We start from the raw sequence: 25115 nt of genomic DNA on the forward strand, positions 1-25115 counted from the left end.
AAAAAAAGATTTTTTTTCTAGACTGTATTGTGGCCATCTGTGAATATTTTCAAGTTCACTCGTTTCCTTCCTTTGACAGTAGATGCTTTTACTCATTTTTTCACTTTCCAATTTCAAGCAAGATACATGACATCAAAGAAAACAAGCAAAACACAAAACTGAGACGATAGCTTCTTTATTTCTTCCAGCAAAAAGAAAGATAAAGGGAAAAGGGGGAAAAAGGCAAGAAATGATTATACCTCCTCCCTCCCCAAGGATGAGTAGACGATATTGCCGCATTACCTGCTCAAAGAGTGTGATAAGTTGAGCAATGGAAGAAGGTTCTCCAGCAGCAGAATCATGTAATGCTATTGAAATCAATGGCTGCTTCAAGTGCACAGAGATTTCTGGACTTATGAGTATACAAACCGAAAAAGAATGTTATGTTCAGTTTATGATTTCAGAAGCCCTCAAGCAGGATGTACATCAAGTAGGAGCATCATCCTTACGTTCCCCAGCAGCTGGTATTCCAAAGCATATTTCCTCCTGGACTGGAGTTAATATATAGACAACATGACTACTTTTAAAGGCACAGAACTTGACTGCCATCATTCTTGCTGCTAAGATATGGAATGCTTTCTCTTGAGAATTGCACTCTTCTTTCTGCTTTTATGCTTGAAAGTTAGAATCATAGAATTGGAAGGGAACATCAAGTCCAATCCACTGTTCAGTGCAAGAATTCAAATTAAACCAATTCATACAGATTGCCTCTGTTTGAACACATCCAATGAAGGAGAATCCACCAGCTTTCTGCGTAATTGATTCTATTCTTGAAATGGTTTTATAGTTAGCAAGGTTTTTCTAACATTCATTTCTTCTGGTAACTTAAATTCATTATTTGGTGTTCTGCACACTTTGGAATATAAAGAACAGGTCCTGATCTTCTTCTGTATTATATCCTTTCAAGTGTTTAAAGACTGTCTAATATCCCTGCTCAGCTGTCCTTTTTCAAGGCTAAACATACCCAAATTCTTCCATTTTTCTTAGAGGTCTTTGTTTCCAGTTCCCTGATCATCTTTATTGCCCTTCAATCCTGTTGCAAGTTCCCTGAATTCTTTTTAAAATGAAATGCCCTAACTGGACACTATACTTGGATGTGGTCTGCATGCTACAATTGGATTTGCCACCTTTGCAACCCTATCACCCTGCTGATTCATATTCAGTTTGCAATCAACTACTATTCCAATATCTTTTTTTAAATGTACTATTATCAGATCAGGTATCCCCCAACTTAGACCTTTTTCTGTTTCCTAAGTTTTGTTTCCTAAGTTCCTAAGTCCTCCAGGCTATGTGTTGCTTATAAAAATATATACACTAAATGTGGGAAAAATTAGAAGGTTGTTTTTTGTTTTGATTTAGTATAGTTAAAGGGTAAAACCACCCCAAACTCCAAAAATTAAAAAAAAATAAGGCTGATATTTTTGGCCTTAAGAACTCTGGGGAATGGATTCTGGGAACTATACAAAAGATGCTGATGAACCATACGTGACCCACATATGTTCTGCAAACCTGCTCTGTAGAACATGTGTGACCTGTTCTGGCAATCAAAATATTTTCATCCTCACCCCACACTGGGAAATTTTAGGCAATGTTCAGTTTCCCTTGAAAGTCAGTCTAAAATCTGTTATTTAATCTTTTTAATATTAATAGCCACCAAGCTGCTTTCATTCTGTTCATACCCCTCCATCCTCCATCGCCATCTTATCCATACACTGAGACCTGTCAACCTTGTTATGTAGATGTAATGGAAAGAAGGAGTAATCTTGAGGAACAGGAGGAAAAGCCACAACCAAAACAATGGTCAGAGAAAAGAAATCTGAGTCCAGCCTAGAATAGTAACCTGAGTAAGCGTCTCAGCCCAGTTCTCATGAAAATATAGGGAGGGAGTGGGGAAGCGTATTCAGACTTGCAAGATTCTGTTACTATAAACTTATAATAAAAGTAGTATTAGCATGCATGACTTTGGTTTCCTAGTCTGGTCTACCTTGAAGGGCTGACATTAGCTGGTAATGGGAATAACAACCTTCATTTCAATCTAGTTTTTTTTACCAGTCCAACTTAGCAGTGGGGAAAGACCCTTTATTAGATGTAGGGGGACAGCCCATTTTCTAATGATAACAAGTTCCCATTCGTAGCAGCTTATAATTATGTATCATATCCTCTGCTGTTATGTAGCCATGCCTAGGATGGCTGGAATTCTCTTAGATTATGCCTTGCTGAAAAGTTATTGGTCTTTCCCAAAGATTATTCCACCTCTACCAAACTGGACCTTGTTTTGATAAAGTTATACTACTTCTTCCCTAACTGTTCCCAATATAAATATAGAAAGGCACTAGATTTACTGTCATAATATAATTATTGTAATACAGAATAAAAGAATATCGTATGAAATTCTGCTGTCATATTCATCAGATATTTTTTTCTTGTTTGGATAACTCTAATGGAGCAACATTAATCTGAAATCCAATCATGAAGAAATTAAGGTAGAACAAATAAAATATGGAATTCAAGGTCTTTTAACAGAGGAGAAAAAGTCTTATATCCCTGGCTCCCTTTACTGTTGAGACTGCTGTCAATAAATTATTTTTCTATATTTTTAGATATACACAGATTTGGTCCATATAACCTAGGTAAAGGTAAAGGTTTCCCTTGACGTAAAGTCCAGTCGAATCCGACTCTAGGGGGCGGTGCTCATCTCCGTTTCTAAGCCTTGGAGCCGGCGTTGTCATAGACACTTCCGGGTCATGACGACTCGGAACGCCGTTACCTTCCCGCCGAAGCGGTACCTATTGATCTACTCACATTTGCATGTTTTCGAACTGCTAGGTGAGCAGGAGCTGGGATTAACAACGGGAGCTCACCCCGCTGCGCGGTTTCGAACCGCCGACCTTCCGATCAACAGCTCAGCGGTTTAACCCGCAGCGCCACCGCGTCCCATATAACCTAGATGGATATAATTACTACCAAAGAGGCAATTTTTTTTAAAAAAAAAATAGCAGATGCATATGGGGATCCACTGTGATAGCAATTGTGGAAATTATTTTGGCTCCACTTCATACATATGATGCCTTTGCTCTGTTGCAAGCCCAACAGTGATCCTCTCCTTCCAAGGACACAAACCACATCTTGGTCACAATCTAATACATTTAAGCAAAAGTACTTGAAGACAATTTACATAAATGTGTATTTGTGTTTATGTGCATGCGATTGTAAAAATATCAACCATCAGGACTCTGCTATGAATTAAGACTAAAGCACAGGAATTCTGACAAAAATGGCTGCCAAAACCGTTGTTCTGATGGAAGTTACCACCTCTAAAGCTGCTATATGACTCAGACTCTATCAAGTAGCGACTATTAAAAATATATACACATGCAAATGTGAATAAATATTTAATGTGTACTTGGCTTCTAATTCAAGGTACTGGTCACAATTATTTCTGTATGATTGGCCAGTGACATCAATGGGACTGTGTACAACTGTTGGAGTTGAATATTTTAAATCTCAGTCAATGCAGTGACACTGGGTACCTTAATTTAATTGTTTTGAATTTGAAAGCAAATTGCTATCACCAACAAAAAAACCCAAACATTAATTCTTAAGAAACGAGTTCTCTTTGTCAAGGTAGCTGCTTGAAGTAAATGCTGCCCTTCCAAGGGCTTTCAAATCAATTGTGCTACAAAGGTAGCTGCCAGGACTAATAAGACTTTTGTTTTTAATTTGCTGTGTATTTCCTCAGGATGTCACTTTTCTCATCAAGTAAACCTACAGGCAGTCAAACAGTTTCTGTCTAGAACAATACAGAATTAAATAACTGTTTTTTGTCTTGTAGAAGGATAAGTGAAATTCAGGCTGTTCTGGAATTATAATTTAAAACAAAAATCCCAAAGAGGAAACAAAACATTAACAACTGGTTAATTTACCCATGCTCATTTACCTGAATGTCATAAGCCTCTCATCCAAGCTTTTCTCTCTAGTATATTCTGTACTTAAATCCAAGATTCACTACCTCTGAGGTGACAATTTTCTTCCCAGTCTACATAAATTTTGGAACAAGTTATCTGTGGAACCACTTTTAGGTTCCAGGGGGACAAGCCACTGAAGATGATGAAGAAATATCAAGTAGAAATGCACTGGGATCATTTGATTTCAACCAAACCACTGTGAGTCTATGATTCAAGTTAATAAGCACCAGTTACTTTAAACCTTTGTTTTTATTTTAAATGCTGCAGCTTCAATCTTTAGCAACTCTTATGGCCCATGTTGTCAGTGACTCAGATTTCTATGAAACAGAAAGAGAGGAGGCGTTCTTTTAAAGAAGTAATGGTGCTCCTCTGAGTACCATAGATTTTTTGATAGAGAACATAAGGGAACCATATGAAATGAATGCTGTTGTTTTAGGAACAGCAGAACATTCAGAGACATTTGACTATGTTATTAGACTCTGGAAAGATCCAGGCAAACATTGATAACAACACATTTGTTATATTATCTATTATCCAATTATCTACTGGATGCCAATATTTGGCAAGTCTAAGGGTAAATGTGAAAAATCTGTTTCACGCTTACCCTTGGGCTTGCCTAATTATTTGCATCAATAGATGATGCAATGATCAACTACAGCTTAGAAACAGTATTTTGGGAAATGATAATCAATTCAGTAATTTAGCTTTACGGTGATATTTGCAACATTTTACTTCAGAGAATAAAACTGTAGCCCAATTTCTTGATTTCAAGGACTTCAGTATGAAATGGCTTTTTGTTTGCTATTATTTTTGTTTCTCCCTTGTTAGTTTAATTATCAAAGCTATTTCAGAAGGATCAAATGATATAGCAACACTATCTGGACAGAGAGCCTGAAGCTCTTTTCCTGCACTTCCTGAAACATCTCAGACAGGGTGCTTCTAGGTTGGAAAATCCATTTTATCTTTTACCTAATGATAATCTTTTGATGCCAGTAAGTTGTTTATAAAGAAGTGGAGGACTGGAAAGACAATGAATATAGCCTGTTATTTTATACTGTTTTTGAATTGACATTTTTGCCATCTATTTCCACAGCAAGCTCTATTGCAAGCTCTACTGCAGCAAGCTCTATTGCAGATAAAATATCTAGGCAGTTAAAACCAAAAACCAGCACTAGGACATGAAAACATTGTTTGTCTATCTGCACATGCAATTAGGATTAAGACAACTATTTGGGGACATGCATTTCATGTGTTCAGTGAGAATAATTAGTGCTATAGTGCAAAAGAATAGTGGATTAAAGCCTGGTCTAAAAGGGAGTAAACTGAATTGAAAGACAGATGCTCCCAAACTTCTTTGAAATGAACCTGAATTGACCACTGTTACGAAAACAAGAATGAAGCAATCTGTCTTAGGCAGCACTATGAGGTATAATAGAGGAAGACATAATGCGTGTGTGTGTGTGTTTTGGGGGGGGGGGTGGCAGCTTAGAATGTTGTATAAACAATTGTGGTTTGTAAATCATGGTTTATGAGTTAACATTTTGTATGAACTTAGCCAATTGTAATTGCTGCAGTAAACCATGGTGAAGAAAAGTCCTGGCTTACACAATGAATAATGGTTTGTTGATAGAGCTATAACTGGCTGAATTTAATTGATGTCTTGAGATATAAACCAATTTTATAAATCCCAGTGCTTTGGTTCACAGCATATGATCAGCCAAAACTGAACAAATAACTTCATCACTTAGCACATGTTTACCGAGACAAAAAAGTGATTATGCAGAAAAACATTTTAAAGTCATGGCCCTATCAGGCAATAACTGGCCCTAGTTTCAGGGAGCAAGCAAACATTCTTCAGCGCAAAAAAGATAAAAGATTTATCTGAGAGGAAAAGCTCATTCCCATCTTTGGGACAATAAGGCTAAAGGCCAGCTGGGTTGCAGCAGAAAAACAAGGATATATGAATTAACAATGCACCGTAAGCTGAATTTGCTGGTCTTATTTTGCTCAGTGCAGTGGCTGACGGCAAGCAGTAAAGGAACTGCTTCATGGCTGTGGCAGACTGGAGAAAGATTTTCTTCTTACATACCAGAAACCCTGATGCCAAACAATCCAGGGGTGGGGGTGGGAATAGACCTGAAAAGGGGCCAAGGCAATGAGAGGTGCCATGGTTTTGCTCAGCATAGAGCAGGTCTTCTTTTACCCATCAGTGGCAGAGAAGCATGTGATCAGCTAATTTTGAAACAACTTACAAATTTGTTATCCCTAGCACCAACCCAACCAGCTGGCTAGAAGGAATATGCAGCAAAAAAGGAAGCTGCTGATACAAGGCATTCAGATCGCAGTCTTAAGTTGCAACAAAACCTTTTGTTAGCTATAATAAAGTTGTGTCCAGTAGTTTTCTCACTTTCTAAACCAAATTATTTGGTATCCTATTTGCAATGTCTTTGCCTCTTTTCCACATGTTTCATTTAATGCTGCTGAGCAACCCCCCTTCCAGATAGTATTATTTAGAAGTGGTCCTTCTAACAGAAAGGCACAAAATAAGTAAGAAAATTACCACCCTGAGAGCAATCAATGAAACTATTGATGAAAATAGAAGTAACTCCAGAAGCTGATTTGTTCTTGGCTCACTCTGTGCTTTCGAAGGGAAAAAAATAAAGGAAAACACTGTTGTTCACACAATCCATCCATCCTTCAGAGCAATCTAAAAAACTTTGAAGGTATGAATCATCCAACATTGCTAAACTCCTGCTGGTGAAGGAGGTGTCTCCCCTTTTTTCTTCTCAAAGCTTCCTTCTAAAAATTATTTTCAACTGGGGGTGGAGAATGCCTTTATAAGTTCCTTAGAGGAAAGTAGAGATTGCTATTCAGCAGGGGTGCCAGGACCCATGAGAATGGATGCACTCATCCCACTTTTTCTGGATCATGAAGGAACATTTTCACCCTAACCTAACATCTCTTAATCTGATCTTCACCCCTCCAAAACACTTTTTTTTTGGCAGGGGGGGATCAAGTTATTAGTTATTATCAAGTTATGAACTAGTTTTCAGCTGCAACTATAAATCGTAAAACAAAGTTATCCTGCAGATATCCCTCTCTTTCAAGTACTAGAGACCTGACAAAAAGTAGAAATGAATCTACTGATTTCATCAGAATTCCAACAAATAGAAGAATCCCATTTTTGTACCCTACTATTATTAGAGACATTTATTCATGATAGCAACTCTTTCACTCTATTCAGTTTATACCCTTGAACATGTCTTGTCTCTTTTTCCTCCATATTCCATCAAAATTTAGAAGGCGATAACTGCACCAGAGTATCTTGCATTTAAATGTAAGATCTCCATGACCTGACAATATAAAGGATTAATTTTGCTTTATATAAAGATCTGAGGAGAGGAGACCAAGTATGTCATCTCAGGTGTTCCTAAAATATGCAGAATTTAAACATATCTTATATTAAACTTCATTTCCTTGTTTTAGATTGTGTCCTTTTATGTTGCTCCCATACATTTTTTGCTTAGGTTAGTCTGAAAGAAATTATCTCCTGCTTAATGAATAGACCAATTATTGTTCATAGAGGATGATACTGTCTCTTTAAAGGTTATTTGAAGGTTGATTGTTATCTTATTGCTTATATCTAGCAAATCTATTCAGGCTTATGAATGAATTTGACCTTTTTATAGTTACTGGAAGAAAAAAAAATAACAGAACAAAAGTTAATTTAGAACTGTACACTACAACACTTTTTCCCAGAGAAATGAAAGGGCATTCAAATCGATACTTGTACAATAACACTTCTGATGAATGTTTGTACCCAATTTTCTCATTTTGCGAACCTGAGATTGGAAATTTTGAATAGTTTTCAAAGACCATATTCTTTATGTGCTGTGAAGTATGTGGTATTGTGTTCAAACAATGCAAGAGGATAATCATTATAGAAGTATCACTGGGCCTGAAAAGGTCAGTTAGTTGGAAATGTCAGCTTTCAATGCAACTATGCTGGACCTTCATAGCCAAGAATCCAATTAAAGGGACATGCCAAGGTACATAGAAACGTAACAGTGACCCAGAATAATAATATGGTGTTGCCAAAAGCTTTAAGGTTTTTTTTTAAACATTGGGGTTAGCATGTACACTTCAGATTTCCTGTCTAGGGCAAATGAAAAACAATACTCAACAAAATCAAATATTACCATATCTACTATTCCCCCATCCCCATCTGTCTCTAAAATAAGACCTATAAATTCTAGCAAACATGCTAGAACTGGATTAAACTACAGTTCTTCATTTCATAGTAAAATAAGAGGAATTCAGGAAAAATAAAAGTGGACATCCAAGGATTATGTGGACTGCTATGGAAATCCCTGACCAAAGCAACAGATGGACCTATCATAATGAAAAAAATGTGTTGTATAGTTAACAACTGGAGCATCATTTTGTAGACAACCACGTGCTTTATAAAACTAATGCCCAGCAGTAAATTTCCCATGTTAAAACACACACAGACTCACAAATACACACACATGTGTGTACATTTTGCTGCTACTGTCACTTTCTCTTACACAGTTCTTTATCTGTTGGCATATTTAAGATAATCACATAAATTTTAGCTATGGCAGACACTTACCTTGTCATAAACAACTGAACAAAATGTTCCATTAAATATGGATTCCAACTTTATTCTTCCATCCAATGCAGTATCCATTGGAAGATCCCTTTCTATATTTATAGCCTCATTGCACCTTCTCAACTTAATGGGCTTCTCTGACATTTCCTAGCATACCTTTTACTGATTAGGCTGATATTTTCAGTCTTGTCATCACTTCCAGTTCCTACTTGGTGTTATCTACACACACACAAACACACACACCTCCCTCTCCCTCTCCCTCTCTCATATAATTTTATTGAACGTTTTAAAAACAAGAGTAAAAATTAATACAAACTAAAATACAGTAAGAAGGAAAAAAGAAAAAGGAAGAAATAAAGGACAGAAGTAAAGTTCAAAAAGAAAAAAGGGGAAAAAAGGTAGAAGAAAAATAGAAAACAAAGAGGAAAGATATAAAATGTGGCTTCCAATCTTCTTTACAGCAGTTATAAGCACAATTGTAGATTTACAGTACCTCTTTCTCTAAAGTTACATCATGACTCCCTTCTTTCTGTAATCTATTCTATTTAATCATCAAAACCATAGATCACAAGTTCATTTTTTTCTGTTTTACGCAAAAGGTCCATAAGGGGTTTCCAGTCAGCAATAAATGTAAATATTGTCTTTTCTCTAATGAAACCAGTCCCCTCTTTCTCTGGTAAACTAGTAGATAACATGCCAGAGTCTCCATGATACAGAGCCTTTCATCCCTTTATTTAGAGTACAGCTAAATCAGCTATTCAGATTTTCTAGCTAAATGTAATTTATTTAAAGAAGTTTTTCTTCTTAAAAAAAAAAGCATCAGTCTCCCGAAATCCTTTCGTAAATTGCTTTATTATTTTTATTTTTCTCTGCATGCTTATCTGCTATAAACTATTCCCACAAAATCTTCATAACCATTCCAATCATTTAGGCCAAATGAGTAACTGCCTCGGGCAGTAAGTGCTAAAGAGCAGAGATTAGGTGCTGCAGGTCTTCTACCAGATTGTGCCATGCTGTTTATGCTAACCTGCTGCACTCAAAAGCAGTGTTGGATGATTTCCTGTCATGAATGTTAAAGTAAGAGTGGGATGTGCATCATGAATTTTGCTTCAAGCAGCAAAATATTTCAGGCCAGCCCTGACTATCAAAATCCATGACCCATGTTTTCAGTGTAAGAATCTGATTTTCTATGATGCCTCATACAAAAAACAGACACTGTATGCCATGAATATTCATATACTTAAAATCCAAATATCAATTGATATTTGAGCTTTGATCACCCACTAAACCTTTCCTCCCTGTCCAATCATTCATATGCCCAGAATCAGTTGACTTATTTAACTGAATTAATCAGTTCATTAAATGCATAGCTTACCCTTTCACCAAGTGTTCAGTGTGTGCATTATACTATTTTTGTACACCCAAAAAAGTAAATTAATCATTAATCTTGCACGTTTCCTCAATTTCAAGGAAAGAAGTATTTAAAACTAAGGCTGAGCCAAAGGGATTTGTTTTTTTGTAAATATTTCTTTTGAGGTTGGGATCATGACCATGATCCACTATCTTGCCTGTTTTGACCACCTATGGACACTACTGGGAAGACATATTTTTAGAACTCATTAGAAAAATGGGAATCCCAGAACATATTATTGTTTCATGCAAAACCTATATACAGTTAGGAAGCCACAGTACAGACAGAACACAGTGAAACAGACTGGCTCCAGGTTGGCAACTGAGTGAGACAAGGCTGTACAACTCTCCCCTTATTTATTTAACCTGTATGCTGAATATATATTAAGGGATGCTGGACTGAAAGAAGATGAGCATGATTTTAAAACTGGAGCAAGAAATATCAATAACCTGAACTATGACGCTACTCTAATAACCAAAAATGCAAAGGATCTGCATGCTCTAGCAATAAAAATCAGTGGGACTAAAATTAAATATGAATACCAAACTAATGACAACAGGCACAACAGCTAGCCTTTGAACTGATAATGAAGATTTTGAAGTGGTGGATAGCTTCTGCCTTTTAGGATCAACCATCAACAGTAAAGGAACAAGCAGTCAAGAAATATGCCACAGGATAGAACTTAGTAAGGCAACCATGAAACCTTTGGAAAAATTCTTGGATATTCAGATGCCATAATATAAATATACAGTACCTACAAAGATCAGAATAGAACAAGCAACTGTATTCCCTGTGACACTCTATGGAAATGAAAGTTGGGCTCTCTTGAGAAGGTTCTAATGCTGGGAAAGGTGGAAGGAAAGAGAAGAGGATAACCAGCAGCAAGATGGATGGACTCAGTTAGAGTGGCAATGAGTGTACCATTGGAAGACCTGAAACACCAGGTTAGGGACGGATCGTCATGGAGAAAATCCATGTCGTCACTAAGAGTCAAAACTGACTTGACAGCACATAATCAATCAATCATGTATCTTCAGTCCAGACTTACTAGCACCAATGAGAAGCAATGTTACAACAGAATAAACATTTAGAATAGAATTATTGACCAAATATTATGAACAGAGTATTATTTGTCAAGATACATTTGGATTTATCATATGAAACAATTGAACAAAAAGTTGCTGTATTTGTAACAGAGTATTTAGGTCACAGCTAAGTTACTGTTTTTTAAAAATGGGGGGGGGAATCAACCATTGTTACTTTTTTTTCATCAAAGCAGAGCAGCAGGTAATGGGGCTGGTGATCACAAACAAGCCTTTGACCATCATCTAGGCATGACAGAACTCACTGAGCACTTCCTTTAACACTGGCAGTTCTTGTAACAGAATTAAAAATAAAACTGAATAGTGCTTATTCCTGTATGTTTAGCAGTACAGAAAGCAGGGGGAAAAAATTAAATGACATAAATTTGCTGTAAGACAGTAATCCTGGTGCAAGGATTCATGAGATACAAGGCAGCATTTGTATTCCGCAAAATAATGGTCTCTGACCAGATTAGTGTGACCCTAGAATCAACAGTAAGAAGTTATGATGGGTTGATGGCTGACTGCATTAAGTGTGTTGCATGAACCCAACCAGTGAGTACTGATTCATTAGTACTAAAGCAGTAGTCCTATGGGCACTTTTCAAAGAGTGAAACGTAAGTCCTTTTTTACTTGGTGTGACTTGCTTCTGTGTAAATATACACAATATCAGTGTTAACCATCCACTAGCCTTGATAACTAATCTCTTCTCCCAACTGACAATAGGTTGAGCAAAGAACATTGTCTCCAGAATTGCTGTTTTAAACCTTGCAAACAGATTAACATAACTCCCCACTCACTAATTTATTTGCTGTCTTGCTCAGGGCATTCTCCTTTTTTTCCTTCATTGGAGACAGCCTTTATTAAGAAGATATTTAGGGGTCCATTTTTAAACACAACAGGCTGTGAAGCTTTCACCAACAAACATGAACAGTAATAACTCAAGACGGTTTGAAAACCCAGTCAGGATCCCTTGACGTATACTTTGATCAGAATCAATGTAGTATTAATTAGCATGGATTATCAAGAAGAGTTAGAGCATGAGTTTCAGTAGAGAACAACTTTCTGTCACATTTTATTACCCTGTATCATTTTTACTAATAGGTATATTATAGCTTCATGACTTTGAGTTCATATTATTTTCATGCTTCAATTAGTAAGAAGCAGACAGAACAATCAAGACAGTAATGGGAATGGCTTTTCAGAAAATGTAAGTTACTTTTTTTTTGTTCAGACCACATTTTAAAGCACTTCTTATCTAATTTTATATGGCAGTTTCCAAAGCAATGATATTATGTGGCAAAGCAACCTTCAATCAACACAGTAGTACAGTACAGCCCTCATACCATCTCATTTTAGTCTAAGAGGGTGAGCTTATTATTTTCTAACCAGTGAAAATTAACTGAGCAATGCAGAAGAACAATATCTGTAACATAATTTAACAGGTCAAAATCAGAACTTAAAGCCAGCTGAGAGTTATCCATTTGTGAGCTACAAATTAATAAAATAGAGGTGATCTCTTAACTTCAACTTCAATTTTTTTAAGGAAGTGCACTAGATGTTCAAAATGTTACAGATATATTACTGTAAAAGCCTATCCATGGACTCCCTTTCATAGACCTGAATAAGAGTATCTGGAAAAATCATCACAAACTGAATGAAGCTCCAATCCAGCAGTCAGCTCCCCAAATTAAGTATTTGGCAATGATCCTGTTGAAGAAGCCCCAGAAAATAAATAACTTGTGGTGCTACTTACCTAAGAACCTACATTAAATTCAGTGATAACAAACAAACAAACAAACAAACAAACCATAAGACACAAGGTAATTCTATACTTCTTGCAGTAACCATTGTTTTCCTTGTCCATTCTGAGACAACTTCAATCAAAAACAATAGCTTCTGGATAAAGCAGAAGTATTTCTTCAGTGAGTCCAAAACCTATTCCTTCTGCCACATTCTGAATCCATTTCAGTGGTAGATGAGAAGTAGGTGTGGTTACCTCTCATGCTAAAGCTTATTTCTTGATATTTTCAAGACAAAAGAACATCTGATGTAACTCTAGGAATCTTCCCTGGAAAGCATTGGGCTTTCTTTTGTGTTGGAGAGGAGACCTCAGACATGAATGTAAAGTGGTCCTTAAGCCATGGAATATCTCCCTTTATCCCCTACAAAATTGCTGCCCTCTCATTGTTTCAAAGGCCTTAGACCGTGAAGAAATATAGCACTTCCGTATATCACAGAACAAAATGGTATATATAAAGAAAGAAAAAACAAACAGGCAGAACAGTATTGGAAATGAAAAAAAGTCTGCTTCTCATTGCTAGAATATTAAAAACTGGGGAGAAGCAGTTTGACTGCAACTTATTTGTAAAACAGATTGCCCACTAAAGGCAGAGAAGCAATGTGAATGTTAAGCACTTTACAGTGCTTGGGTCTGAAGTAAGCTTATGTTCCAATAAATAAAGGGGCGAACTAGACTGTAGATGTGATGAATATATATTTATTGGTTATACGATGAGCTGCAGAGGATACAGAATCCTTGATCCTGCCACACATATAGTTAAATTACATAGTACTTTGATAACCAAGTACTAACAGAATACCAGAAATCAGTCGAGGTATTTCAGCAGCAGAGGAAACAGTGCCCAAGCCTCAGTAAAAGAAAGTGATTCTGCAGTTGCCACCAAAGAAGTCATTATGATCTTTGACAGAAGTGGAGGACCCGAATGAGAAGGGGGTACAGAAATTGGGCCAGAGGTAAGATTCAAGCAGAACTACAAAGGGGTAGGACCCAAAAAGATCCTCTTATCTCCTCTCCAGAATAAAAGGACATACCAGAGCTTTCTACAAACAGAGAATATTGTGTTTTGGGACTGAGCAAACACATTGCTCAATTTATAAGTCGTTTTTTCATAAATAGTACTTTAGTCAAGGTGAAAGGCTGGCAGAGAGCTCACCGCGCAGACAAGTGCACGCTCTGGAAAATACAGGGAGAGGTCTTGGCTAATAGCTGGATACAGCCTAGGCAGTTTTGAGTTCAATCCAGAGTCAAACCACAGGAGATAAACTGAAACAAAAACACATTAAGAGACTGTTCAAATGGGGTGAGGGGGTGGGAGAATTCCCTGAAGTAGGCAGCCAGGAGTTAACCAGCCAAGCTCCTAAGGCAGTGATACATCAGTCACAGTTGGTTAGTTGGTCGCAGCATTCTTTTGGCCTTTCTCCACCTGCACCTCACTACGGCCTAGGCATGACTCGGCAACATCCTTTTACCACCATGTCCCCACAACACTGCCTTAATCTCTTTACAGTTTTAAGTCATTCTGAGCTGTACCAGCATTAAAGTAGTGTTTTCCCCCCTCCCAAGAGCAGTCTCGAGATACATAAAATCTGTTAAGTTTTATCACCCATTACTGTGGAGGTGACTGACTTTGACTGGAAAGAAACAATAGAGGCAAGATAGGGGTTAGATGGGGACAGCAAATCTCATGCTGCTATTGTTTTCTGCAGACTCAAGCATGAATGGAGAGCAGTATAACTTAGCAATGGGGAAAGACTCTTTGCTTTCTCTCCCCAGGAGCAGTACAGAATCCAAGATGGCTGTTTGGTCCCTGAGTCATGTGTTTACAAAACTGCTGGCTTCTCCTCCCTACACCACCCCTACGTCATATCATCCAGTCTAAGTTAATAGCAGGAGGGATATCCTGTAAGTCTTTGTTTGCTATTCTTGTCTGGAAGAAAAAACACGCCCGCGCACATACACACAAAGCCCCATTACGAGGCACCAGAAATAGCCCAACAGAGCCAGAACACTTTAAATAATACTGCTCAATATAACCAGTTTTTGTTCAAGAATGGGGGGAAATGTTCTCACTTTGAAAACAGCTCTTAGAACATTAGTGCTTTGTTCTGAGGTCCCAACACACAAAATGGCTGTTCTGTTGTACATTTCTACTATTTGCTCTTTCTTTGCGAATATATATATATATATATATATAATCTAAAAATAACTTAAATGAAGCCAAACTCTGTCCACTTAGTAGAGCAGTGAATATCCTGACTTGCTGTATCTTTCCTAAGAATTGGGAGACCTGCATTCTGTTCTTTCCTGTAATTCTCATGACTGATCTCTGGACATGGCAGAGAATGAAACTAGAACTTGCTGTATGCATAGTTGACACTCTGTCACTGAGCTATGTCCTCAACTATAGGTTTAAACAATGCTCTCTTAAATCTTAATAATGATGATTTATAATAAACCATCATCACATTTTCCCAGATTCTGATTGCAAACTGGGTATTTTTAGAGAAGAGAAAAAGCAATTCCTTCTACTGTTTCATTATCTGACTACAGCATCAATAGTTTGAATTCTCATAAACATTTTAGCATGAATTTGTTCCTCTGTTCTAATATAATAGAGCTGACAGTAGAATCTGAGCTGCAGGAATTACCTAGATAAAGGAACAAAAATTATATATTCAGTACTTAGTAGCTAAGTAGTTCCTAGTCTATCTAACATATTTATACTAGTACATATGGACTAGAGGTGGGAAATCTATTGTGCTCCAAATGTTGCTGAATGACAACTCCCAGAATCCCTAACCAGTATGACCAGTGGTTCATGATTACACCATTCACACATGACCAGCTGTAACTTTTCTTTTTTGAAGTATCTGCATTAGATATTTGAAACAGGATTTAAATTCCAACACTGACATATACCACACATGCAATTATTACACCTTTAAAGAACAGTCTCAATCCAGAGAACTCAAGAACCCATTGTCACACATCTGATCCATTTTGAAACTGAAAATTAATTCAAAATAGTTGTGATCTGGCACATATGCTTGGTCTCACCTAAAAGAGATCTCTCGATCTTAGCCTTAGTATCCAATTAAGAGCTATCAGTGTTGACTTCAGTATCAACATTTAAGTCCACACAGTTCCTTAGCTACAATGACAATAACAACTTGGAACCATTGCATTTACAGTAACTGCTGGATGACAAGAGTCATCCTACCTTGATCCCACAAAAATCATTCTGCTCCTTTGAGCACTTGCCAGAAAACCAAGAAATAGCTACACCAGAACAGTTAGTAACTTGATTAAACTCACCATATTAAATAAGTAATATTTAACAAAAGCCATATATCCCACTATGGGATTTTGGAAGCTTTTTTTTTTAAACAAAGTTAAAGTATCTTCCAAATCATGCTAGAAATTCTCCCTTGCCAACAGTATGGAAAAGTAATATAGGCTCCCTCTGATTTCTAGTAAATATTGAAGATTACTGTTGCAGAAAGTTAAACAGAATGTTTCTGTGATAGTTGAACATACCTTGTGAATTATAGTGTATCTACCCTGCAGACATACCACTAAGATAACCCTGGGAGGTTTACAGAAATATCAACACTCAAATTCACAGAGTAAAGGTCTGAAGAGGCAGCTCTGTGAAAGGATAACTGCCCCCGGCTTTACCAAGCACAATATAGCTGTCAGTTGTTATTATGTTAAAGATTTTCTGGGGAACAGTGCTTTTCATTTTGCATGTCAGGGAAGGGATAAAGAGACACATTCAGACAACCATCTCTTTAAGAAAACAGAAAAAAGACTGAGCCTTGTTCCTTACTCACCAGGGTTGGTTATAGTCAAGAGGTCAAGTTGCCGCTGTTGCTGAAAAACAAAAGATAAAAGGAGTTGCTGAAAGATAACTAATTTTACTAGGTCAGCTTAGACGTACAAAGGCACTGTTCTGACATTTGCAATAGAATTACTTACGAGTTACATGGTTCAACATTATGAAAGCCATGTGTGTCTAGCATAGATTTTTGAATGCTTTCTGGTTTGTGTTTTTAGAGTATTAGTAACTAAGTTGGTGAGGAACGTACACACATGCACCTCTGTTTAGATTTGTTCCTGCTTCAAACAAAGGAAGCATTTAACACATCAACAAAGGAGTAATGTGGAATGACTTACAGAATGGAATTGATGTGAAGGATTCTGTGGCCCTGTTCAAGTAGCCTTAATTAACACTCTTATTTTGAACTCTCTTTAATTTTAGCTGTATTTTCTGTATGTACAGTATATCTATATACGAGCATCTCTGTAGAATGAATGAAATGAAGTGAATTAAAAAGTGAAGGAAAGAAGCACTTGCTGCTTTCCCAGATTACTTATTTTGCAAATTTTATTGCAGCTCTTCCTGCAAATTGGTGATGTTGATTAGAAACAATTCCTGACAGGTGATTATTGTTATTATACTTCAGCCAAAAATTTTACATTCATTCATTCATTCATTCATTCATTCATTCATTCATTCATTCATTCATTTATTTATTTGATTCATTATGCCAAAATGCATATTCTAACCCTATCTAGATTTCCTGGGTAGCTATACATTACCTCATACCTATTTATGATAGTAGCACGCATGTCAAAGTAATCTGATGCAAATTATCAATTTTTTTACTACAAATTCAAAGCAGTTAATGTAGTCTGACTTCTACAATGATGAATAACGTAGTCTCCACTGCCACAACAATCCAATAGGGTCAACTCCTTACAAGTACTGAGTGCCAAAAATTATGCAGTTCTCACATACTAATAATTGTTTTAAACAAAGCAGAATTATTTTTTTTCAAGTCTTCATATATATCACAATTCTTACAGCTTTTTTAGCCTTAGACAGTTTCCAGCAAGCCATAGGACTACTCTCCAAGGATACCCCAACTGCATATAGGATAAATGCTGGGTTTTGTTTGGAATTTGAGGGATCCTTAGTTTCCCACCTCTCTGTACAGCCCCCAGGCCAGAAATACAGGGAGAGAAAATGTTTTAATATTTATTATTAGCTGCCTTGCAGAAATATTTGTTTCAAAATACGGCATAGAAACCCACAAATAAACAAATAAATAATCAACAATTAAAAACTTTATATACTTGTTTCTCCCCTTTTTATATTATCATATTAATGTTTAATTGCCATTTACTATTCTCTGTTAGGCCTCCTAATACTTACTGTTCTTTCTAAACTCTCTTGGTCCTACATTTATGTAGCACTGGCATTATAGAATACACCGTCCACTTTAATTTATCTTTCCTCATCTGTTCAATAATGTCTGTGTTGCTTTCATTTATTGTCAGGCCTATTGATCCTCTTCTAATCTAATTCTCATCATTATGCTGTCTCTATTCTTTTAGTGACACTTGGAAGTCCCTCAGGATGGAAAGCATGCCTTCATGAACACTAAACTAAAAAGTTCTCCTTTTGCCAAATTCTGCTCATTCTCAGTTTCATCTATGCAGATTGAAAGTTGCAGTATTTGTGCAATCAAAATGCTATCCAGTGAATGAACATAATTCTCAGATGCTATAAGAAAGCCATTGACAAGGTAGAGGGCTATGCAGCACTTCAGACTCAAAGGCAAAAAGGTGCAACCTGTCTGCAACTCCTAAAGCCAACTATGTCCTTTCCCAGGATCACATGGTAGCTGTGGAGGGCAGTCGCACAATCCAGAGAAAAGGTGCAGCTGCTTTCAGCAGTTGCACACAAGTGCAACATTTGCACCTACGTGAACTCCAAACCACCCTTTTGCCTTTGAATCCCAAGTCCTGCACAGCATTAGGACTCAGTCCCCACTTACAATAACAATAATATATAATTCATTGACTTGTTTTCTTCTGTAATGAAAACTCTGCCGTCACCTTGCTGACACTATCAGCACTAGGATTAACTTGCTGGTGTTATCAGCACTAGGCAAATTATAAACCAGTATTGATTGATTGCCATCAAGCTGGTGTTGGTCTCAGCAGCCACACAGATTTTCTCCAGGAATAAACCAATATAATATCTAATGTACTGCAAAATAAATCCAAGGTCCTTTCCCCACTGCCACTGCTTTCCCTAACTTTTCAAAAACACTTTCAATTTACCACAGTCTTCTTCATTTATGCTGACCTGAAAACACAGACAATGCCACAAGAGGCTGTTGGTTCTGTTAGAGATGTGGATCCAACAGCACTGACTCTTCAGGACCTCATGACTCACTGAGAACAAGGGAGCAGTAGGGTATAGATAGAGAGTTAAGGATTATAGATCTGAGTTCTTTGTCTGTCTATCACTCTGCCTGCTCTTTGGCTCAGAGATGGTTAATATAATTCTTTCTCCCTTTGTGCCAAGGCTAACACATGGAGCACATGCTCTTGGACTGTCCTCCTGATAGGATATAGTTAGGTGCTAGGCTTTGCCTATCCCTATAATGTATTTCCTGTAAATAAATCTCCTCTCTCTTATAATAATAGAACCTGCTTCATTGCTGAAGTCAGGCTCTCACTCTCAGGGCACTCACACAAATGCATCCTCTAGCTGATCTACTGAAAAGTGCCAAAGTCAACATCTGACTACTGCCCTGCCCTCCACCCATTATCTGTTTTGTTTGCATTTAAAATCTGTGTTCTGAGTTAGCACCATAGCCACCAGGAGTCACACTATCCAATTTACTGAAATAGAAATAATAACCAAAGCTATGTTGGCTCGAGCCAGTTTGGCTAAGGCACTGGGCTAGAAACCGAGAGACTGTGAGTTCTAGTCCCACCTTAGACACAAAGCCAGCTGGGTGACCTTGGGCCAGTCACTCTTTTGACTCTCCCCCACTCTCTAAATTCTGAGAATTAGGGGTCTACTGTTAAGTTCTTCACAATGCATTTGTGTCAAAGAATATTATATATATCAAATACCAGGGTTTACAGCTTCTTCTTTGGGGCAAGGGATAGATTAGACAGACTTCTATTCATTGTGAGTTCAGAGGGATAGTTCCAATATTGGTTAATAGCTTCATGCAGAGAATCCCAACAGACCTTGAAATGCATCTAAGTAGTAGAATATAAATCTGAAACAGCAGACTTAGATATAATTTAGTTTACATAAATCAATCACTGAATGCAATAGACAGCCTTCTGGACTTTTCAAAACACTTCATTATAGGTAAATCTCTGCAGTTTCTTGGGCAATTTCATACGGCACATTTATGAAACCAGAATAAGTACAAAGATGTGAAGCTATCAAATACAGAGAAATTAAGTTCAGCTAATTATGACATTATTTTATCTCTTTCAGTAAATATTTATGAGAGAGCATAGTTAATTCTTTCTAAAGTGAAATTTGGATTTATGCTTTGACCAAGAAAAAAAAGGCTGTATCAATCCCCCTTTAAAGCAGATAATCTGGTAATTTAAAACATAAAATATCACACTCAAGTCACCAACTAATCTTCTTTTTCAGTTTAAAAAAAATACAATTCTTTGTTCATGTAATGCAGCACCAATTCACACTTTCCTTTCTCTTTCTTATTAGTTGCAACTATATAATTTCATCATCTAAAATAAAGTAATAATGTTGTTAACACTTATCTGGGTTAAAACTTTTCACTAGTCTTCATTCTGTATTTTATTTAAACAGCACAGACACTTTAATTATTTACTATTAGGAGGGGATAGAGTTGAGAACTAACTACAAGATACATAGAGACTACTCATATAGGTACATCAAGCTCAACTCCTCCTGAATGTATGGACAAATATTTGGTGTCCTGCTCTGTTTCTGTAACAAATTTGTACCACCTCCAAGGATATTCTGATAATCTCTTTGATCATATCCATCCATCTAATCCATTGTCTTTCCCATCTACTTCTCTCAACCTTGCCAAGCATAATAATTTTTCCAGTCCATTATCCACTCGTGTCACATGTGCAAAGTATGTGAGTTTTTGCTTGTTGATTATTCCATCAAGGTACCAGTCAGCTTTCATTTCATCCAACTGTGATTGATTGGTCCTTCTTTAAGTGAAGGTAAAGGTTTCCCTTGACATTAAGTCCAGTCGTGTCTGACTCTAGGGGGCAGTGCTCATCTCCATTTCAAAGCCAAAAAGCCGGACAAGTGCCCTTAATAATCCTCTTCAAATCCATAATTTGAAGGCCTCTACCTTACTCTTTCTTGGTGTTCATTATCACCATTTCTTTAATTATTTTGAACTTTGATGTGATTAAAATATCCTTATCCTGTATGATCTTGGCTAGGTTTGTTATTCCCTTCCTCCCTAAAATTAATCCACTCTAGCATGCTAACCCTCTTTATCTGTTTTGAGCTCAAGAAAACAAACGGTCTACTATGTTAATTTCTTTACCATCATCCTTAAATTCACTAAGCATGTAGGTTGGTCTTATCTTTATCTTAGAAGTACTTATCATTATCAGGGATTCTTTTCACAATGATTGCTCTCTTGCATCTTTACTTCTAATTTTAAAAATGGTGTCATCTATATAACTTATATTATCAGTGTTTCAGCCTTCAGTTTTGATTCGAGCTTTCACGTCTTGAAATATTGATATTCTTGTAATATATTTCTTGTATATATTAAACAAATACATAATCCCATTTGTCAGGAGTTGTATATACTCATTCCATCTTCCTTTAACCTCATTAGCCTCTATCAGAAGTCTTCCACAATTATTTTTTGGTATTCTAACCTTAGCTGCAAAATTCCTGTGATTTCTCTGATTCAAAAAACCCCAAATAAACGAACAAACAAACCCCTCTCATTTTTCTTTTGTTGTATTTTTCTATTGGTTGATGTTCTTGGAGATATTGCTTGACGTCAGAAGTTTGTGTTCACTCATAATATATCCTGTTCATTGTGCAATGCTTTCACTCTCCATCATGATAGCTTGCTGTGAAAGCCACTTGGATATTCTGCACTGAAATTTCAGGAATAGTATATTATGCAATCATCTGAGTTGTATAATATACTATTTATATGTGCACCTGCTATTCCAACAAATATTAAAATAGTATTCAGAGAGAAAGAAATCACACTCTGCCAGAGACAGTAATGATTCACTGGTTTTTTAAAATACGTTTTAAAATAAGTAATCAGAGTCAAATTCTCCCTAAATGTATAAGGTTTTTTTGTTTGTTTAGATGGAATTGGAGAAATACCATATACACAGATAACTTGTTCTTAAACATCAAAGCGGACTTATTCTTGCAGTTTGTTTGGGAATTTCAGGGGCAGATAACTTTTTGTGTTTGGGGACTGCAACTGATATATTTCCCAGCCTCTGAAGTATTGTAACATGTTGATGTATTAAGCTGAACATTTCTTTTGGCTTTTTTTAATGAGTTCAGAGGGGGGACCATGCAAACCAATGTGTTTTGCTTTGCAGAGGCGTAACATGTCATTTTCTATCAATATTTTGACTAAATACTAAAATAATAAACAGCAAAATGTTATAGCGCCCCAAAGAGATCACTTTGCCACCAAATTTCAGGAGTGCAATCTGGGATTGCAACAGAGCAACAAAACAGGGGCTGGAACCACATGCCATGGGCCACTCAGCCTACAGTAGGCCAAGCTTTTCTTCGCTTTGAATATCTTTCTGGCCCATTCAAGAGTAACCCCAAAGAATAATTACTGACATTGAAAGAGTTCACTATATGAAGCCTGCTATAAGGAATAGCAAGTTTATGGTGGAGGACGAATTGGGAATGACTCATTACCACAGTGGTGGTATAACTCTCAAATAAGACAAATTTGCTGAAGTAAATGATTCTTAACAGACTGTGGAGAAGGGGGCTGTGATAATCTGGCTTAAATTATAAATATATTGTGGTAAGAGAAAATGCTTCAGTTATTTTTCTTAATAAGAGTAAATGAATATTTAATTCCTTACTTCAATGTGACTTTTGAATTTGCTTTAAGCAACCGTGCATGCTGAATCCTGGTACTTGGTGAGAAGAGAGAAAAACACTAAATTGTTTTTGTATATGGCACTTCAGAAACAAGATCAGTAAAGAATGTTAAAAGATAGCAGAAAACTACAAGATAGCAATTTATGTGGAAACATTAAAACAGCTGAGCAAATACAGGCTGGCAAAGAAACCATGAAGAGAAAGGGTAAACTTAGAAGCAGACTTTTTTCATCAGAATGGTATTTGTTTCTCTATGGGAGACAAATGGTTTAGTTCAAGCATAAATGTATATTACTACAGTCTACAGTGGAATATCACTCTCAGATTCAACAGCTTCCAAATATGAAGTATGTTGATGAAGTATGTTTTTGAAGAATTCTAGAGCGCACAGTTCTAATGGCTGTTGCCACTGCAATGTTTCTCATGCTGGCTGGGGAATCCTGGGAGTTGAAGTCCACACATCTTAAAGTAGCTGAGGTTGAGAAACACTGTGCTACTGTATATGATTAAATGTGAATTATAAGGCTCATGCTGTATTACCTGGGCAAAAATGTTCCTCTAGTACCTAGAGTCCTTTTTTTCCCCATTGGAATAACATGATGGCCCACTTATTCTTGAATCAGAATTTCCAGAAAAGCTGTCAGTGTGATTAAACTATGAATAATTTGTTTTATCACACTGACAGCTTTTCTGGAAATTCTGACTGAATTATGAATAATTGGCACTTTTAAAGTAGATGTTCAATTGCGTTACAATGAGATATTTCTTTTAGGAAAGTCTGTTCCATGGTGATGGTATCCATAATATAGGCTCTGTCCATTCTTCTGTTAGGCAACTGTCCTAATGCAAAGAAACTAGATTCATAAGCTCCAACTGATAACAATGAGATATCACTGTTAATCACTGATACTTTCACATGGGACTATGCATGCTACTTTCAATCAGTTGGACCCATGTCTTTCTAACCTTATATTTTTCCTTTACGTTGTTTACCCAAGTGAAACCATTATCTTACTGAAGTGGTTTCACTGGACTGAGTTACTGTCCTCTTTTTAAAAAAAAATGTTTTATCTTGTAAAGCAATTATAACTAAGGCAATTCCATTTCAAACCAGCTTTTAACCATCTGGCAGGCCTATGCAAGATGAAGTTCTACTTCTTATAGAGTTACTTTAAAAACATTAAAAGCTTTATTTTGGTGCCTTTAACATACATATTTTCCCACAGCCTGGAGTTTTATGAGATAAAATTACTAAGTCACAGTGTTATTGCTGTGTTTGTGACATCAATTACTATAATACCAATACAGATAACTCTAGTGACACAAACAGAATTAGACGTAAATGTGAGGAATAAGCAGTGGGAGCTAATAATGTCTGTGTTAAACAGCTATTTATTTCAAAGAAATAATAAACAGAATAAAAACAACAAGGGCCACATGTGGCGCTATTAACATTATAAAAAGAATCTATATAAGATATAGATTACTACCTCAGTGTGGAAGAACTGCTTCTCAGTTGTCAGCCTCTGTGTTATATTAAGTAATGCTAAATAACAGGAAAAGCATTCTGACAGAAAATATATAGATTAGGGAAGGCAATTATTAACCATTTAGAGCCTGCCCTTTCTTGGGAAGAGCGGGTATACTATTCAATGAATTTCTAATTAGAAACAAATTGCATCTGTCCATAGCAGTAATAGGATATTGACTCACCAACTGTTTGTTTATGGGTGTATTGATAATAGAAATAGGGATATTTGCACCATTTTGAAATCAATAGTTCAGATCAATTTATCTAAAACCAACAGAGGGCACTTTCTTCAAGCAAGGAGAAGGCAATCATTTTCTTGACTTCCTTCTCATCTGCACAGAAAATTTTTAAAGGTGTATTGACTCTGTACTTGTTACTTTAAGAGTTGTTTTTTACTGATATGAACCTACAATTTTCTCTCCCCATCCCCAGAATGATGCCCTGGGCACATCAGAATGATTATATAGGGAAGAATCACTCTCCATATGATGTTCAGGAAACTTTTTCTGTTATTTGCTTGGGTAAGACAAATAATTTTTTCTTCATCTATGTCTCATCAGACAACTATGTTAAAAGGGCATAACAAAATGTGTTCAGTCCCGGTGGGAACCACACATGTGAAAAAAAATGTTTTGCAGAAAAAAAAGTTGTCAACCCTTTGAGATAGGCCAGATCTGGAAACAGACGCTGCAAAGACTATTGGA

General features: G+C 36.6%; 1 protein-coding gene across 1 annotated transcript in view; it reads right to left on the bottom strand.

Annotated features, from left to right (window-relative positions):
* Nucleotides 1-25115, bottom strand: part of LOC134493401 (BEN domain-containing protein 5-like) — a 552314-nt gene that overhangs the window by 80621 nt on the left and 446578 nt on the right. The window contains exon 6 of the mRNA XM_063297909.1: nt 16768-16807. Within this exon, the coding sequence (XP_063153979.1) occupies nt 16768-16807 (40 nt within the window). The remainder of the gene's footprint in view (nt 1-16767; nt 16808-25115) is intronic.

Source organism: Candoia aspera, chromosome 3 (assembly GCF_035149785.1).
Source record: "Candoia aspera isolate rCanAsp1 chromosome 3, rCanAsp1.hap2, whole genome shotgun sequence".
NCBI classification, from domain to species: Eukaryota; Metazoa; Chordata; class Lepidosauria; order Squamata; family Boidae; genus Candoia; species Candoia aspera.